At 36.5% G+C, this 21036-nt stretch overlaps 1 protein-coding gene across 3 annotated transcripts in view; it reads right to left on the bottom strand.

Annotated features, from left to right (window-relative positions):
• The window catches only part of LOC149572907 (L-arabinokinase-like), a 245053-nt gene that overhangs the window by 111090 nt on the left and 112927 nt on the right, over nucleotides 1-21036 (bottom strand). For all 3 annotated transcript variants that reach the window (XM_089814011.1, XM_089814012.1, XM_089814013.1), the window contains 3 exons: nucleotides 17009-17092; nucleotides 16477-16602; nucleotides 45-175 (listed from right to left, as the gene is read on the bottom strand). In XM_089814011.1, the coding sequence (XP_089670137.1) occupies nucleotides 45-175; nucleotides 16477-16602; nucleotides 17009-17092 (341 nt within the window). The remainder of the gene's footprint in view (nucleotides 1-44; nucleotides 176-16476; nucleotides 16603-17008; nucleotides 17093-21036) is intronic.

The raw sequence follows: 21036 nt of genomic DNA, 5'->3' as shown, positions 1-21036 counted from the left end.
TTAGTGCATTTTATTTCCCATCAATTGCAGATCACAAAGCTCACTTTTGGGAAGGATCTTGTGCAAAATACTTGTGTGCTTTCTCATAAGATATTGGCCCGTCTGTGTCCATGAAATCTGATAGATCCATGTCAAAGGTTGGAGCTCTATTGCTCAAATCTGATCCAAATGAGACCTGCAATAGGAGTTTATTCAAAAGTTAAGTATGAATGAGGAGTCAGTATTTGTAGAATAAAATAGCTAAATTTTGATGAATGAGATAATATGAAATAGCTAATAAAGAAAAAAGTTCTTTTACAAGAAAAGAACATTGCACACAAGAAACTAAACTAGCAATTATTTGTCCTACCACTTCAAAATATTTTCACCACCTATCACTGCATATCAGCTACCCTGACTCCTTTGTGCAATTATATAGTTTAAAAAAATAACTTGCCAGCTCCCCAGAAAAAAATTCATATGGCTACCTTCCTTCCTCTCATGAGGACATCTTGATCTTTCCTTGATACAGTGTGACCCCTTCTTCAAACTGACTTGGAATAATTTTGAAGACATACCCACTCTAACTTTATATTTTAAGAGATCCTCATCCTCACCTAAAAATCCTGCACCTTATCTCCATAAATTTCCACTTTTACTTGTGCATAAGTGTAGATTTCACAATCAATTGTTTCTGAAATTTCTTCATGTTGTGTCATGTATCTCTCCAAGACCCACATTGACATCTTCATATCCCTCAATACAAATCATAACTACACATCTTCATCTGCAGTGAAAAGATACCTCTTAAGTACAAGAATTTTGCACCCGATACTGCATTGAATGAGTTCAGTAATTCTGGTATAACATGGGAATCACTTCTATGTGGGACATGCGATTGAAGTGAGACCTCCGATTTCTAGGTCAGTTCCTATTAGATGCTTAACTAAAACTCATGAACTTTCTGAGGGAAAAGGATAAGAAGGCTACAGAAAATGAAAACTAAGCTATGGTGAATGCACCTAAAGTTCGAAATGATGATATTCAGATAAACTTTAACACTTGAAACTAAAACCCAGAAAGATTAGTACTAGATTCACACAGCTTGCCTCTGTGATGCATGCACATTAGTATTTTGCAGAAAAGTTTAAATGCATACTTGATCAGTAAAGGAAAATATAATTTTCACAATAAGGAACCTATGAGATTCATTTAACATAATCTACAACCTGCACATTACACTTTTATAGAATAGGTATAATAGTGAGACAAAACTGAAGCTAACAGTTTGATCTAGTCACATTAATACACAACTCCATAATTATCCAGAAAGTGATAAAACTCATGCTAAAATGGTCTCCAAAGTGGTCTCTGCATATATCATCAACTGAGTTACAAAAGAAACGAAGAAAAATGGCCAAAGGATAGAGAAAACTCATTAAAAACAATGTTCATTGACGTTCAACCAACTAGGTCTAATTTAGGGAAAAAGGCCCAAAAATAGCACCTAAAACACCTCCAAATGGCATGTGCTTGATGACAAGGTCAAGCCACCTTGTACTCCACCATGAAAGCTCTTTAAAAACACAGGAAAAGCCTCCAAACTGAATCAAGAACATTCCTAAATGAACTCGACTATCTCCTAGATTCCCTCCAGTTGTTCTCAAACAGATTCTAACCTCTCCTATAGACTAGGTTGTCTCATGAATAAGACATCCATTTTACTCATACGGATAGTTCATGTCTATATTTTACATTTTAAATTTAATAAATATTCCATGTTTTATAAGTCAACATGAAATGAATATTAATTACATTAGAAATATGCAAAAAATAGAGTTTAATTTAATTTAATAACTTATGGACTAATTAGCATCATGTGTTATCAAATAATATATATGATGTTAATTACAAAATAAGTTGTTAAATTATAAAAAAGGAACATCTATACATAAGCCCAACCCATTGATATTTGATCTATGGGGCCAAAAATGAAAATAAAAAACCCCTCTAAAGTACTGACACTACGAAAAACAAATCTCAGAGTATTTGACACCTAAAACATTTGTTATTTGCTTCATTTGGCATTTGAAGAAGAAAGAAGAAAGAGAGAGGATTTGAAGAACCCTAGCTGCCATTGTTGGAAGAAATCGGGAATCTTTGCTGCATACACTCAGTCTTTTGTATGTCATTTTCATCGTTATTATCATGGCATCTTGACATGGAGTTTTGCTGGGGCAATTTGAGCCATTTCTGGAGCTTAACGTGTCTGATTTGATGGCATCTTCAACGACATTCTAAAACCTTTAGTGTAACATCCACTTTTCTCAGGTCTTAACTAACATCATATCATATCAAGGAAATACGGTTACTCCATATTCATAAGAAGATAGTTATAACAGTTATGTTCATGTGAAGAGATTAATGGTTACAATTAGCTAAATAGAAATTTCATAACTAACAATTGGAGACACCATCAATGAATTTAACAAGGAATTTAAAATCTACATACTGTAGAATTCAAAACCGAAATCCGTCTAGGGATGCTTCTGCAAAACCCAAGTTAGTTCATATATACCGCCTAGGAACAAATAGGTATACCTCTTTATCAAAATGACAATTACCATCAAATACCATTGTATCATTTAGGGCATCAAATACCACTATATCATTTAGGGCATCAAATACCATAATATCATTTAGGGCATCAAATACGATTGTATCATCCCTTCTCTTTCTATTGCTAACTATGGCAATAACATACTATTAGAAGGTACACCCATATTCAATATTCACATAAATGAAAGACAAAAATAACAATCAATCAGATAAACCTATCTCTGGCATATAGATATATTTCGTGTTTAGTTGGAAGATCAATCGATCTAACTGGTTACCAATCTCCTTGACAAGAAAAGTTGCTTTTATTAAAGGGATAACTAAATTGATGATATAAATCAATCCATCATATCTTCTACTCGTATATACATCATAAAAGTAAAATAACTATTACCAACAAATGTTTGAATGCATAACTTATATTTGTCTAGTGCATGTCTTGGCATCTTATGGAGAGAAGCATTGTCAAGGGCTTTACCTCCCAACCGCAGACCCTTAAATTATCCCCACATAATCTCATTCAAGAAAGGCCCTCCCTACTCGGATTAGACATGGAACACCTTGTCCAGCCATTGAGCATCTCGGTACTTAATTCCACCACTCCACTAGGCATCAAGAACTAAACATTGGACTACCATGAGCTGACTCAGTTTAAACTTTTTTAATTTACTTTCTTATTGGTTACTGATTTTTATTTCTCTTATCATGCAGGGATGTACTTGAGATTTAATCAGTATCAGCACAAACCCTCATCTCGACCATACTGGTCTTCCTAGATAAATGTCTAGGTAATTTGCCTTAACATTATATATATATATATATATATATATATATATATATATAGATAAATGTCTGGGTAATTTGCCTTAACATTATATATATATATATATATATATATTCACAACCATGCATACTGCCCAACCTAGGTCAATGGCTTCAACAAAAGAATCATATTAGTTGTCTTTCATTAGAGTACTAAAAAAATTCTTCATTCACAGTCAATGCATTATAGATAAGAGACTATGGTTCTTTCTAATTTGATGCATTAACACATAGATGGTGTACTTATCTCAAAGGTATATTGACGATACCCCTGTACAAGTTGGCTCTTTTAAATAGAGATCAAAAGAAAACTTACTCATGGTTAGCGTTCTTATGTTACACATATAAACAAAAGCAAAGGAGGAAATCCATGAGACTACAAATCATTCCATTTCCTGGACTTAGTATTGATATTGTTTCCATCATTTAGCAAACCAAACTATTTAATCTATTGCTTGAATTCAGAATAGCACAAGAAGATCAAATATAATCATGACATGAGAGTATCTAGCTCGACTCAAGCTCAATCTCATGGTCAATCAATGTTGGAGATGGGAACTAGTTATCCTGTGCATCAATGAAAGAATAAGTTTCTCTTGGGAATGGATGCTAGTAGTATGAGCAATAAATTGTAGACACTCAATGCAGCAGAGAAATACGTACTGATTTGAATTTAAATGGTAGCTTTGTAAATATGAAACTTCACCGCAAGCAGGAGTATCAAAAAACAGCAAGCTAGAGATGGGAGAATAAATAAGAATCCCATTGTGAGCGTAGATAAAAGGCTCACCGCTATACTTTCGGTTATACAATAAAAGTTGAGGTGGCGAGGAGTTACAACAAAGCCATCGGTTCATGTGGCTATCATATTTAAAAGGCAGCCTCCAAAATTAATAAAGTCTAATCGAGAAAGAAAGAAATATAGAGGGCCGCTCCAGGCAAAAATAATAATCAAGACCCTAGTCAAAGGTGAAAGGAATAATAATATTGTCTTAGTATATAACACCAGGTATCTATAAATACCTGTATATGTATGTATCTATATACGTGTACATGTGTAAAACCCCAACCATATATTTCTTACATATACGCCAAACATCAAGTATGCGTATACATCCTTATATATATAAAATTGGTTTACATATGTACACATATACATGTATGTACATGTATAGATATTTAGGTATCATGATGTCCAATATGATAAGACATGCTTATGCACCAGGTGGCTCCAACTATACAATTACAAAGGTACAAGTTTGCTCAAATTTCAATTCATGCTTAGTGATCTCTTTACTATTTAATGATATGTAATTTAATAGGTTAGCTCATAGTCGTCCAACATACACTCTTGCTTGCCTAATCATTTACCTTTCGCCATGGTGGTTCAAGGCTTGTACCTATTTGCTCAATGATGGTGGTGCCCCTCGTAGCCAATTCCTTTCTGGCAATGCTTCCTACCCCTACAACATGCTCCTACAAGGGAATTTTCCACTATTATATTATATTCCTTAATATAATAAAAATTTACCATAACAAATTATTATTCATAAACCATCATAATGGCTAACCACCATTCCAATCCCATGATGAATAACCAACTGTCTAAGATGTCAAGATAATAAATCATAATAGCATCATAACGATTAACTAGCATGTCATTTTCATATGAAATTATAACAATTAACCATTTTACCATTTCACATGATCATAACTAATTTTAACTGTCAACTGACTTCACGTGAAACCTCAACAGCTATGTAAATATTTTAAATTGAGTCAAAAATTAGGATGTAACATACCCTTCCCCTTGTGTTTCATCATCCTTGATGAACTTTGACATTTTAACAAACACTACAAAGGACATTTAAAATTTGACTGAAAATTGGGATGTAACATTTAGTTGCTATGTTTTGGAGTCTCGTCTTTGAGTAAATGTGGCGTGAATCTTAGGCAATTTTAACTCCATGACTATGTCTGCTTGATGAGTCTATTGATAACACTTTTGCGTCCTCTTTTCAAGCAAATTTTTGCTATGAAATTCTGCACTTCTAGGCTGCTGGTCTGATTTGGTCTTTGAGTTGAAAGCTGGAGCAAAACGTGGCAATGTTCTGCTGAAAACACAACTCTTTTGCTGCATTTACTAGAGTCCTCTTGCAGATTTGGAGGGGAAAAAATTTAAGGGTATGTACGTGGTTTCCCTTTGACCAAACCCTTGCCATTTTCTTAAATATTCCATCATTCTGTTGAAAATAATGATCGTTTTTAGCAAAGACAGTCTCTCTTGCTGCGGTAGACATTTCATATAATTTTTTTTCTTTACTAAAACTTCATTTTTAGTTTCTTTTTAATGGCAAAACGCAAAACTCCCATTCTTTTTCTCACTGAAATTTCTATTTCCTCCCTTTTGATTCCGAAAATTTTGCCACTTGCTAGGGTTTTCAATGTGGTTATTTTGGATTTTGGTTTCGGAGATTTCTATACTGAACTATGCAAGTCTGAATATGACATTTTTTCTGTTATGGCTTCATATAGCAAATAGCTACAAAGAGGACTCTTTGAATGTTCAATCTGTTAGAGTGGGGTTGTCGTTGCACCAAAAGACTATCTATCAATTCTCAATACAACCACTCAACTTATAGTACACAGGGGATGGTTAAGCCCTTGTCATGAATTCCGAGGGGAGCGATCAACAAATTTCTAACAATCTCCCCCTCAATGTTACCCAAGGGTCTGAGGATTTGAACTTGTGACCAAGCTCTGATACCAATTGTTAGAGTGGGGTTGTTGTTGCACCAAAAGACTGATCTATCAATGCCCAATACAACCACTCAGCTTATAGTACACAGGAGGTGGTTAAGCTCTTGTCACGAATCCCGAAGGGAGTGCTAAACAAATTTCTAACAAAATCTATTCAACATAAAACTTATTTATTGCAGCTTGAAACTGTGTTTTTCTTTACTCCAATAATTTATTTTGCTGATGGTAAGACTGTAGCTGTAGAATAACATAGCTCTTTTACTCACTAATTTCCATACGGTTTGATAGCATACAAAGATCTGGCATTATTATGATGGTGACCAAACTTGTACTCATCACCCTGTTCAAGGTCTTCAAACGCTACTTGCATATCACTTCTTTTATTACTGTACACATTTCCTTATTATTTTTATATCAGCACATGTGTTACCAGCATTTATCTTCTCCTTAAGTCTCATACATTTTTGAAACTTTCTCATTGCTCTACCTCTGTTATTGATTCCCATGATGAAGCTTTCTCGAAAAGATCATCAAAGACTTCAATGGTTTCGTACTTGTCTTGTAACATCATCTTCTTTATCATTGTTGCTATAACCCTATTCCTTGTCAACCTCCTTTCCAGCGCATTTATTCCTTCTTTCATATATCAGTCTGATAGATCTTCTTATATACTTTTCTGTGGCATACTTTGATCACCATCTCACTTTTGCAAAAAACCAACTGATTTTTTTCTGCTCATGCTTAAAACTGAGGATCTCCTTGATACTCATTTTCTACAGATTAGTGTATGCTTACCTCTTGCTCACTAGTTGCTGAATGCTGAAAGGATTATGGAAGTATTGCTTTTCTTCTGACACAATGTATCACTTCAGCATATATGTTGCTATCTGTATGCTCCAATTGATTTAATTGGCTTGTGATATTGCCTCCCTTGCTGTTTGACTAATATCTGCACTGATGAGGCACATGTATCATTTAAAAACGCAATATCACACTCTTACATTGTTCACTTCTGCACCTTTGACACTTATGTTGTGCCTTTTGATCAGCTTTCGTGATCCTATCACTTATAGGCAAGCCGGGCTCAATAAATGTAATGATTCGTACCTATAACTCCTCTCAAACAATATGCAGACAATGAGATGAAGTCGTATGGTAAACTGAGGGTATTATCGTTAGTTTGAAATGCTTGTATGGATGCCAACAAGGGTGTACGGTCAAGTATGAAGGCCATATGGTACAGGTCGTACAGTATGTTGTTGAACACCAAATGTGTCGTATGGGGGGAAAGAAATGGTGTACAGTGAGCAACGCTGGTCGTACAATGGTACAAGGAGGCCATACGGTGACTGAAGGGAGGGAAGTACAGTGTGAGAGCCAAGAAGGTTGTATGGTGATTGAAGGAGAAGTACAGTGTGAGCCAAGAAGGTTGTACGATGTGTAGTTCATACGGTAGAAACCAATGCAGTTACCCAAGCCGTATGGTATGTATGGTGAAGCAATAGTGAGTGTCACTTGGATGGTGTACGGATGGAGGGAAAATGCAAAAATACACCTATAGATCCGAATTTATTAGATAACACCAAACAAGAATGGAAATTGAACACATATAATCCTCAATTAATATTTGCCACAAGATGGTGCTCCAATTTGCCAAATTCGAGTGAAGTATTACATGCAACAACGAAATAAGGTGAGGGTTGAATCCCACTGAAACCGCAAGAGCCAAATAGGGAAGATCTTTCACTTCCAAAATGGCAAACAAATCCAGAACTCCAATAGGAATTCGCAATACAAGAAATAATCCAAAATGCATACCAACAACTACCTACAAGTCCTCCTTAAATACCCCATCGGGGAAACTTTTTAGAGGATGTACAAAGATAGCCAATGGCAACATCTACCTACGAAAACAAAAATAAAAAATGGGTTCGAGATATATTAAATTAATCGGCCCATTAACAATGTTTGATTAATAATTTATTTTATAATGTCAACAACACAGTCCTCCCATCCCAAATTTTGCTTGTCCTCAAGCAAATGCAATGCCGGATGCTATAGAATCTGCTCGCCTTCCCACATCGCATCATCCAACAACAAGTGTTTCCAGCGTACCAAATATTCCTTCACTGTGTGGTTCCGCAAGGTCTTCTCACAAACTTCGATGATTTCGGTTGGTTCTAATATGAGCTTCCCTTCTTCATTGGGCGGCGGAAGGTCTACAACTACCGTGATGTTTCGTCCCACAGCTTTCTTAAGGCAGGAGACATGAGAAACATGAATACGGTTCCCTTTTGGAAGTTCCAGCGCATAGGTGACTTCTCCGATGCTGTGAACTACACAATAAGGGCCATAAAATTGTGGCTTCAATTTCTCTTTCCCCTTTTCCTTCAATGAGGACTGTCAGTATGGCTTGAGTCAGAGATAGACCAAATCACCCACTTCAAAACTTCTGTTAATTCGGTGTTTGTCAGCATACATCTTTTGTTAATTTTGCGCCTTTTGTAAGTTTTCCTTCAAGCATCTCAGGATGTCTTGTCCATCCTGAAGCCAATCCTTGCCCTTGGTGCACGACTGTCACCCAGTACTGTGTTGATGAATGAAAGTGGTTCATACTCGTATAGTGCCTTGAAGGGTGTCATTCCGATGGACATGTGGTAGGTGGTATTGTAACAATATTCCCCAAGGTGCATCCATTTGACCCACACTCGTTGTTGTGTCGAAACGTACTTCCAAAGGTAGCTTTCCAACCACTTGTTCACAATCTCTATATGTTTGTCTATTTGAGGGTGGTAACTAGTACTTGGCAACAACTGTGTTCCCACCAACAGAAACAGTTTTGTCCAGAAGATACTGATAAATTGTCCATTCCAATCACTAACAATGTTTTAGGGTAACCCATGTAAACGAAAGACTTCTTTGAAAAATAGATCGGCTACCTGTGTGGCCTGAAGGTCTAAGGGAATGGCAAAGAAATGTGCATACTTCGTCAGTCTGTCAACTACCACGAAAATATGGTCCTTCCTGTTCACCTTAGGGAGTCCAATAATGAAGTCCATCGAGATACTTTCCCACTTCTGTTCTGGTATAGCCAAAGGTTGCAGTAACCCAACGAGTAGAGTATGTTCAGATTTGTATTGCTGGCAGACCGCACACTCTCTTACATACTACAGTACGTCTACTTTAAGGCCTTTCCATGAAAACCTCTCCCTGAGCTGTTTGTAAGTTTTGAGGAAGCCTGGGTGCCCAGCCAAGGGTGAGTTGTGTACCTCCTTCAAGATTTTCTACTTCAGTTTGGATTCAAGCACAAGTATATCCGATTCTTATAGTAAATGATAGCATTTACCACTTTGTACCGATCATCCTAAGTATTGCCATCCATTAGCTCACACGAAAATATGTATTTGGAATATTCCACCAACAAATGTGCTTTCCAGTCGGCTGAAATCTGTATCAGTAAGCAGATAGCGGGTTTCCTGAACAAAGCATCTACAACCACATTGCTCTTTCCCTTCACATATTCAATATCAAAATTAAAAGCCTGAACCTTGCTTACCCATTTTTGTTGCCTTTTGTTCAAGTCTCGTTGCTCTAGCAAGTATCTCAAGCTATTATGATCAATACGGATGATAAACTTTGCACCCACCAAATACTGCTAGAACTTGGTTAAAACATGAATGATGGCCAACATCTCTTTGTCATAAATGGAATATAGACGCTCTGCTTGTGTTTGTTTCTGACTCTCATAGGCTATGGGATGTCAATCTTGCATTGGTACCATGCCAATGCCTTCTCCAGATGCGTCACACTCCAGAATGAATGGTCAAGTGAAGTCAGGTAAGGTGAATACAGGACAAGTGCTCATTGCTTCTTTCAACTTATCAAAAGTGAGTTGCACCTTTTCATTCCACTAGAAAGAGCCCTTTCTTGCCAGATCTGTTAGTGGGGCGCTAAGTTGAGAGAATCCTTTTACAAACCTCCAGTAATAACTGCACAGTCCAAAAAACCCTCGCAACTCAGAGAGTGATTTTGGGGGAGGCCAATTTAGGATATTTACTAACAACGTGCCCCAAGTACAATATTTCTGTCATACCGAATTTAGACTCAGATCGCTTGGCGAACAAAGACTAATCCTTCATGATCCTTAGGACTTCATCCAGATGCTTCAAGTGCTCTTCCCATGTTTTGCTATAAAAAAGAATATCATCAAAAAATACCAATGAGCACTTACACAATTGTTTGTTGAAGATGAGATTCATGCATGACTAGAACATAACAAGTGCATTCGTTAATCCAAATGGCATGACTAGGAACTCATAACGCCCTTAGTGACAACAAAAGGTCATCTTCTCCACATCTTCTTCCCTCATGCGAATCTGATGATATCTAGAACGAAGATCAATTTTTTAAAAATAAACTGCACCATGTAATTCATCCAACAACTCATCGATCCTTGAAATAGGATGCCTATTTTTTATCGTCTTTTTATTCAATGCACGGTAATCCACACACGTGCATCATTCTGTCCTTTTTAACCAATACCACTAATGATACAAAAGGGCTAGTACAGGGACAGATCCATCCTTTCTCAAGTAGTTCTTGAATCGTCTTTTTGATCTCATCTTTGACTTTCTTGGGATGGCGGTAGGGTGTGGCTATGATTGCTTTGACGCCTGCTTCCAACTCGATAGTATGTTCAAAGTTCAAACCCACGATGGGGAGGTATGCCTGGAGGAATGTCCATAAAAACTTCATCATGAGTAGTCAAGATATTCTGAAGATCGTCATCCTGGGCAGGCGTTTCTTGCCCTTTTATGGGTTCTACCAAGACAAAACAGTGTGTAGCCCAAGAAATGTCATCACACCGGAAAATTGCCTCCATCCGATGTGCAAAAGCTTCCTTGGGTCCCTCATTGGCCATTCCGCAAAGAACAACCTTCTTCCCATTGACAACAAAAGTTAAGTCCATTTGTTTTAAGCACCGAGTGTATTCATCAAGTGTCTCCATCCACTGTATCCCCAAAATAACCTCCATATCATCTAGGTCCACTATGAAGAAATCCTCTATCACCATGTGATTAGCCATTGTGATACTTAGCTAAGGAACAAAGTGTGTGTAGGGCAGAAGAGTCCCTCCGGCAAACTTGACCTGGAATCCTGCGTGCATCTCCATAGGTAGACCTCTTCGTTTCACCGGAGATGAGTTTATGAAGTTTAGAGTGGCTCCGCTATCGAGCATCACCATAACCTTTTGTCCTTGAAGGGTTCCCCGTACATGAAACACTGTACACCTTGGGCTACCGGCTCGGATGATAGTTCCTCTAGGCCATACAAATGCTGCAATTCTTTCCATACGATTCAAACTAACCATTTTGGTGTCCTCGTGGGGTTGGTTGTCTTCGGAGGGTATATCTTCGTGTTCGTCATCATCGGACATGACCTCCATGTAGTGGATTTTTCCTTTACAGAGGCATCTATGCCCAGGTTCCCATGGTCCCTTGCAGATGAAACATAGTTTCTTCCTTCAAAGCTCCTGTCTAGTAGCTTCGTCCAACGACGACTTCCTCGGCGAAGGTTTATTATCTTTGTCCCTCGAAAACACCAAGGGTTTGGAATGTGAGTAACCTCGAGAGGATGATGCCGATGATAATGCCATACTCTGTGCTTTTTTAATGGCCTCTCACAGGGTAGCCAGATTGAACCCTTTTGCCCAACCTTTCAATGGTTCTATTAATCTGTCCATGAAGAGCACTATCAGTCTTCTTTCAAAAATGTCCGTGACCAAAACAAGGAGTTTCTAAAATTCCGCAATGTACTAGTCAACAGATCCAATTTGCCTCAACTGTGCCAAATCTTTGAAATTGAGTTTCGAATCTTTACCATCAAATCAATCTATCAATCTCTCAGTGAATTCTACATAGGTATTGATTTGATCATGCCCCAGTGTGATGGTTTCGTGATGCCACCATTCATGCTCTACTCCCTCCAGGTGTGAGGCCACAAATTTAATTGCTTCTTCTGGCATGGGGTTTAGCTAGAAGTATCCGCCTTCATTACCCACGCTTGCACAAATATGGATCCAGATCTGTCAAATGGTGACAAATTTACTTTACTCAACTTCCTCCTGAGATCATCATTAAAATATCTTTAGTTTTCGCCTCTCAAATATCTCATTCTCAAATCTGCATAATCTTTTTAGGATATATCTTCCCCTAAATTCGCATTCTTCCAATCTTCTCTCAACTGTTCTTGCATTTCTTCAAAGGTTGGTTGCTTCCCTCCATGTGGTGCCTCCCATCTATGGGGAAAAAGGTCGAGAGCATGCTGGATGAAGGTTTGCTTTACCCGACACCAAGCCTGCATTATGACCATTTTTGTTCACCAGATATTTCATTGTCTACCAATTTCTTGAGAGTTTCTTTCATGAGTCGCTAAGTATCATTGATCTGTGCCTGATTCCTCGCAAGTTCTCTTAGTAGTGCCACAAGTTCAACCATTGTGGGTTCCCGTTCTGCAGCCATTCTATCAACCGAATGGGTTCTTCTTCTCTTCCAGCTATAAACTCTCATTCATTGTCCACAAGTTGGCAAGATTGAGGCTCTAATACCACTGTAATGATCCGTACCTGCAACTCTTCTCAAACAATATGGAGACAATGAGATGAAGTTGTATAGTAAACTAAGGGCAGTATGATTAGTTTGAAATGCTTGTACAGATGCCAACAAGGGTGTACAGTCAAAGATGAAGGCCGTATGGTACAGCCCATACGGTATGCTGTTGAACACCAAATGTGTCATACAAGGGGAAGAAATGGTGTACAGTGAGCAACTCTGGCCGTACAGTGGTACAAGGAGGCTGTACGGTGACTGAAGGGAGGAGGGAAGTACGATGTGAGAGCCAAGAAGGCCATACAGTGAATAGTCTATAAGGTAGAAACCAATGTAGTTAACCAAGCCATACGGTAGAAACCAATGCAGTTAACCAAGCCGTACAGTATGTATGGTGAAGTAATAGTAAGTGTCCCTTGGATGGTGTATGGATGGAGGGAAAATGCAAACATAAAACTTTAGATCCGAATTTATTAGATAACACCAAAAAAGAATGGAAATTGAACACATATAATCCTCAATTAATATTTGCCACAAGATGGTGCTCCAATTTGCCAAATCCAAACGAAATATTGTTGGAAAAATGTTCAGCGCTCCCCTTAGGATTCGTGACAAGGGCTTAACCGCCTCCTGTGCACTATAAGTTGAGTGGTTGTATCGGGCATTGATAGATCGGCCTTTTGGTGCAATGGCAACCCCACTCTAACAAGTGGTATCAAAGCTTGGTCAGTGATTTGAATCCTCAAATCCTCGAGCAATGGTGAAGGGGAGATTGTTGGAATAAATGTTTAGTGCTCCCCTCGGGATTCATGACAAGGGCTTAACCGCCTCCTGTGTACTATAAGTTGAGTGGTTGTATCGGGCATTGATAGACCAATCTTTTGGTGTAACGACAACCCCACTCTAACAAGTATTACATGCAACAATGGAATAGGCTGAGGGTTGAATCCCACCAAAACCGCACAAGCCAAATATGGAAGATCTTTCACTTTCGAAATGGCGAACAAATCCAGAACTCTAACAAGAATTTGTAGTACAAGAAATAATTCAAAATGCATACCAACAACTACCTACAAGTCGTGCTTAAATACCCGTCAGAGAAACCTTTCCGAGGGTGTACAAAGATAGCCGATGGCAACATCTACTTATAGAAACAAAAATAAAAATGGGTCCGAGATATATTAAATTAATTGGCCATTAACAATGTTTGATTAATAATTTATTTTATGACGGGAACATTACAATAACCCTCGTGGGAGCCTACGGTTATATCTGCATACCTATGAGAAATAAGATTCTACACAGGAAACAAACATGTTAGCAATAATCGTGATTGCCTCTTTGTGTTGGTATCTGTCTTTGTTTTATGTGAGTATATGATGTGATTGTAGCATAGAATGTTAAAGCATGAGGTAAGGTGTTTCCATCATTTCCTAGATCCATTGGATATAACACATCTTCTATATGTATGCAAGACTCAGAGAGTTGGAGGAGATGCAGTTCGGGGCAGTGGACAAGTGGGATTGGAGATATTCAGAAGGACCAGTCATTACCTGGTGCCCTGTGACCCTCTCAATCTATGCCCTTTCTTTCATGTTTATGCACTTTTGTAGAATACAGACACATATCAATAGATTAGAGGCTACTCTCACAACCAATTGTGTGAGAGGTATTTACTTTCAGCATGTTCATTTCATTTTATCGGTTGTAAATATCAGTTGTGTTTATTTTTTATTTGAAGATCAATACAAATGACATTTGGCTACTTCTCTTTAGTTCAGAATGAAATATGATTTGCAATGAATATGAATTGAATGCAAATATACCAATACCAGAAATATGTACCTTGTATGAACACTTCCAATGTTTAAAACTAAATTTTAACATGTGTAAAAAATTAGTAACAATACCTTCTACTATGGTTTTCCATTCACACTAGGGATAATCAACTGAAAATCTATCTCCAACTTATACATAATGACTTTCTGAAACATCCAGAAACACTTTTCTAGGGCGTCTAGTACAAACATCTATTTCACTTAAGTAAGATGTTTTATCTGGGCATCTTCCTTCTTTCTAATTAGATATTCTAAATTGTCCTCAAACTACAAATAAAAACACTGACTTGAATGGCTTGATATCCATCAAGCCACTCAGTTTCCTTGTTCATTATGCTTATTTATCATGCTCATCCTCCATGGGTTAGACAAATTAATCCTCTTTGGCATTCTAATGGATGCCTTTCTTACTCTTACTAGGGACTTTTAGTTGTATAACCTCCAATGCCTCAAAAAAGGTAGCATTAGAATCTCTCTAAACTACAATATGGCCCCACCAAAATTTCTTCAATTCCACTTGGAAGTATTTGTAAAACATACCCTCTCTAATGCAACATTTCAGAAGATCCTCGTCATCACCTTGAAATCCTCCACACACTACTTCATAGCTTTCGAAATCAACTTGTGCATAAGTCTAGCCTTCACAATCAATGCTTTCTGCAATTGCTTCATGTTGTATCAACTTATCTTTCTCATGATTCAAATAGACTTCGTCATATTCCTGAAAACAAATCATAACTCGACATTTTCATATCTAGTGAAAAGACAGTTTCTGCTATGTATTTCTGTTCAAACTAGGGATGTTCCACTAAAAATCTATCCCTTACCTATGCATAGTGTCTTTTTTCAAAAATCCATATCTACCTTCGTACAATATCCAATAGAGATATCTATTTAATTTCATTTAAGTATCTTCCTTCTCTCTAATTTGATATTATCCAATAGAGATATCTATTTAATTTCATTCAAGTATCTTCCTTCTCTCTAATTGGATATTCTAAACTGTGTTCAAAATGCATATAAAAATCGATGTTACCCCAAGATTCAGAGACAGGGGGACACCTTTTGGGGATGGGGAGGGGAGGATACCTTTTGGTGATAGAGATGGGTATGAGAGAGTCAATTTTTTGGTGACAATAAGGAATGACCATACAAAAATAGCAAATATCTATAAATTACAGAAAATTCATATATTCACATAGTAGCATTAATAAGGCAATCACCGTATACATCATAGAATCTTTACATATTATATTAAAGTTCAATTGATATTCACATTTCATAGAAAGAGACAAAATATTGAAGTTTTAACAGAATTTAAGTGCACTCATTGACAAAGCACAAGATATTATATAAAAACTACATCAAAATGTTCAAAGGCCGTAAATTTCAATTAACAATAAGAAAATATAGAAATATTGATAACGAGCTATCCCTAATCAGCCTCCCCTTACATTGCATCAAATCGGATTTCAGTGCCACTTTGAGAGGTTGTCTCATCCAACCTAAGAGATCATTGCTTACATTATTGAAAGGATCCATACAATGTCTTTCTAGCAAATTATCCCATTTAAATCGAAGTTTTCAAGCCTTTTTTAAAATTTAGATTGATCCTAAAGACATCATTGCTTACATTTCTCAAAGTAAGGATGTCAAGGATCAATATATTTGTCTACCCAGCAGTTTATCTTATTCAAATACAATTCAAAAAGCTGCATTATCCACCTTCTTACCAAATGACAAAATCAACTAGTCAGATTCCTTTCTAGTACGTGTGTTCAAAGTCAACAAAACATCTATTGAAAGTAAAACGTATATTTATTCGAGAAATTCCTGAGAATAGAATTTACAATCTGCAATACTGGCCGAAATCCTTCCCCTCTTGCATGTTGGCGAGCCAGGGCATGTTTCCAAAGTCTCTGCTTTCCTGGATAACTCGTTTGCACAGCAGCATGGCATGCTTCTCTAATTGGCATCTGCAGAATCAATCGTGTTAGTAAAAAATTTCTATTCTCGGTAACCTCAAGGTATTAAAAAATATAGTACAAAACAAATCATTAAACTCGATAAAAGAATTTGATAAAATATTAAAATCCCAACATTTGCAAAGTCTTATCACTTGAAATCATACAAAAAATAATAAAGATTATAAAGGAAACTGCAACAATTAATAAAAATCCCATGTTGTTTTCCTCTAAAGACGAATTCAGCCATTGGACTGTTAATCCTACATATCACATATTTTATACATAATGATAGCAAGAGCTCTACACCAGTTACTTCCAGTTAACAACGATCTTGACTGTTAGGAGAAATATAAATAAAAGGTCTGTTTGTGTGATAAATGCTCCAAGAATCTCTTTATATGTAATTAGAAATTACCTGTAAAACAAGGCTTCCTGAATAATCTGCAATGCCACCCATGACATCCAATCTTCCAGGAGCTCTGGCAACAAAGATTTCATCCTACAGTCCACTGAAAGATCTGAGATTTTCATCTCGTGAAGTTGAATTGTTCCAAATCAAAGTACCAGCATGTACACTCGCTTTGATATGCAATATTGTTTTTAAGATAGACAACTGAAACTACAGATCTTGATCATGTTGGATATTTCATGTATCATCCCCTACCACATTTCACCTTAAAATTGTGATAATTGGATTAAATATTAAATTAAAGTGATAATTAAATAAAATTGCCTGTAATGAATAAGGAAACATTAAAATATAATAAAATAAAATTCTCAAGTAAACTTCAATTGTGCTTGTGTTAGTAAATCTACATTTATGCAATTAAAATAGAAAGCTAATACTGAGATTGCACTGGAGTTATCTATTTGAAGTTTGTAAAAAGGGGAAAAAAAACATTCACAATATTTGTCAGCTTTTGGTTTGAATAATATTCTCCAACTTTTGATTGTAAAATCACCAAGATCTACATCATTATATGGTATGAGAGTGAGGTAGATATTATCCATTACATCATTTTATGATAAGTATTGTACTCTGAAATGTCCCACCTTATTCTGGAAATCTGGACAAACTGTAGAACTGAAAATAACCTGCTTGTTCCTTTATTTTTGTTTGTTTGGTTGATTTTATCTTTCAGAACCAGGCATAAGTTGTAGAAGGAATTTTGTGCTTTTGTTTTGCAATGTTTTAAGTTAATTAACAACAGTGCTTTTTTCGGTTTCCAATGGTCAACAGTTCTGAAACAACATCAAATATCATGCCATGTTAGAGGTTACAATTCTGGTTGGCACTTAGATATGCTAGTTATGCGTTGCATTCATGACAAGTTTTATCATTGATGTCAACATATATTCTTAAGTTCATGACACACAGTGAATCTGTACATCGTAGAGGATTATGAGGTCTGCAAAGTTGGAATAGAACAGGAAAAGCTATGCGAGGTTAGGATTATGTTCATGGATGAGTACATATGCTACATCTATGTTCTTTTATGTTTCTATTGAGTATTGGATGAGTTAAAGTTCATTTGGTGAAGACTGGTAGCAGACCAGTGTGCAGATGATGTTGTCAGAGATAGTTGTTAGAATATTGGTTGTATTTTATCAATGAGTAAGAATTAAGGTGAGCGAGCTTGGATTGTGGTTGAAGACATGTTCGTGAAGCTATGTTTGTGATAGCAAGTCTTAGAGATCATTCTATTCAGTCCCTTAGACCCTTGTTGATCTCTCGTTGGACATTAATATCATTATCTTATCTTATCTAGAAAGGTCACGGAAGCAAAACATGCGATATGTTTCATTGATGGTTAATTATGTTAGTGTAACATGTTGATCACTATTGAAAAAGTTGTAATTGTATTGTCGCATGTGAAAACATTATTGTAATATTTGTAATGATGCTTTAGAAGGCGTGTATGCCTCAATGAGGTCCTATGTAATCAATTGTATATTGAGAAAGACCTAACAAGCCAACCTAATTAGTTATTTGGATAGGGTACGAAGGAAAGATGTTTTCCTTGGATGTAAAGGGATAATGTGTGTGGTCAAAGGACACTATCTTGTGGGTGTCATCCCCACTGGGGTTTTCCCTCTAATCAAGGGTTTCCCTAGTTTATAAATCATTGTCACAGTGTATCATTTATCTTTTGTTATGCTTCATTGTTTTGGTTATTAAAGTTGGATTCAAATTTAATTTGGTCATAACTGATTCACAGCCCCCTACCTCCTCTAAGTTGTGTGTGTGGATTTTACTTTCTAACGCATAATTCTCTGTTGTTTTGAATATGGTATTGTTTGTTTGATTTCATTTCTCTCACTGCTTTAATTTGTTGCTAATGGTATTCATTCTTCTTGGGCTTTAGCATTTGCAACATATAAATAATATATGGTTTGGTCGAGGTAGCGTGTGGTATGGTCCACTTTTCAATTCCTTCTCACCACGAAAATATTTTATCTAGACCTATTTCAAATTATGTCATTGGTCAAATTGATGATTTCATATATTAAAGATCAATATAAATAAGAGGATGATTGTGATAGATTGGTAAGGAAGTGGTTGGAAAGAAGATCCTTGAGATACTATCATAAGTGTTTTCCAAAGCACGGAGTTGGGTTGTGAGTAGAGCTGTGAGTAGAGTTGTGAGTAGAGCATGAGTGTTGTTACAAACTAGAGGTAGTGAGCCAAATGTAGCTTCCTACAGTTTTACTACATTGGTGGATTTCCATGTTCTCTCTCTTCTTTCTTAGGACAATGAGCTCCCTTGGGTAGTGACCCCACCTAAAATGAGCATTCTGATAGTGAGCCGCCCATTTTAAAAATCACCTTAGCTGATGATTTTATTCATGGGAAGCTTCTCTGTGGTTTTTCCCATCTTGGATTTTCCACTTAGAAATTTGGTGTTCATTGTGTATGGTTCATGTGTCTGCTCTTTCATGTTTATATCCTATTTGACTAATGGAACAAAGTAATAATCTACTAAGGCAAGAGCCTACAACACAATGGTGAATTGTGAGCCTCTTATCTGAGAGGTCTTGGGTTCGAGTCTACTTGAATTTAAAAATTAATAATAATGATTAATCACAATACAAAATAATAATTAATCTTGTCTTCGACCTCTTACCGATAAAATATGTATTAATCTGCCAATTTTGGATCTATGAAATTCATTAGAAAATATTAGACAACTAGTTCACCCCCCTCTCCCCCCACCCCCATCTCAATTGTTTGGGATATTGAACAATATTATACTAAAGTACTCATCACAAGATTTTCTAAACTCATACTATAGTATGTTGAGGTCTTCTACCTTTATTTCTGATAAAATATTTCCTACTAGAATAATGAGCTCAAGGGAGGGCTATATGGCTTTGAACAATATAATTTTTCCATCATTGATAGACTGACCGCAAGGTATTCTATTGCATCATGTTTTTAAATTTTAAAACCCTAATCCACAGGTATGTTGAGATAAATTTGAACTTTCAACAAATTAAAACCCCCAAATTTCAGGTGAGATACAAATGTTTCAGATGTGTGGATGCCAACTTCTGTACAAAGCCTCATGAATGCCATTTCTATTCTTGTCTTCAACCAACTATTTAGACTCTAGAGTGACTAAGATTGTGAACCCCAAGACACTGCTTTTCTAAACTTGTAAAATAACACAGCAGGATTTTGTTTTCGTTCTACCATTGGATCAAATGATGGAAGCATTAGTGTGAACCATTTTCCCCTGTGCAACACGGTTTTCTAATTATGAATGCACTTGGAACAAATTTTAAAAGAGTTTCAACTCTACAAAAAAACTTGGTAATACTTAATATTGAAATAAATTGATAGCCTAAGCTTAGTAGTAATGTTTCAGGCAATCAGAAGGATGTCTTATCTACTCTGTACGATTAAGTGTCATAGCATTTTCCATTAATAAGAGTTTTCAATAAATTTCTCATAGATATATATCTTCATATTGAAGAAAGGATAACTTCCACAATATTTGGATTCATCACGCTTTCTCTAGTAGAAGCAACATTTTGAGTGCTAAGGTGAATGCATGAAATAGATTAGGTGCCAAATTCAGCATCAACATTCTCTATTAACCCCCAATAATACTAGATAGTGTTTTACAATGACATGAAAGAAAATATTTATTATTTATATACACAGTATATTCAAGCAGTTACATCGTCAAGGACCAAGGGAATGGACATTCACTGTAGTTTCAGTACATCTTTATTGTTTTCTCTGAAACCATGCCCTTTGATAAGCCCCAGTAAACAAAGTACTTGTCAGTGGACACTTGTCAATGGGAACTTGGTTTGTTGAAACTCAATGTAAAACTAAGATATGCCACTATGTATATCCAAGAAATTGACCAACAAAGCACCGATATTACAAAGCCAACCACATAGTTTATATCAACTTTCAAGATGTCAAAGTGC

This window comes from Cupressus sempervirens, chromosome 2 (assembly GCF_028749045.1).
Source record: "Cupressus sempervirens isolate cs-2001-9-10 chromosome 2, ASM2874904v1, whole genome shotgun sequence".
Lineage (NCBI taxonomy): Eukaryota > Viridiplantae > Streptophyta > Pinopsida > Cupressales > Cupressaceae > Cupressus > Cupressus sempervirens.
This window is presented reverse-complemented; position numbering and strand designations above follow the sequence as displayed.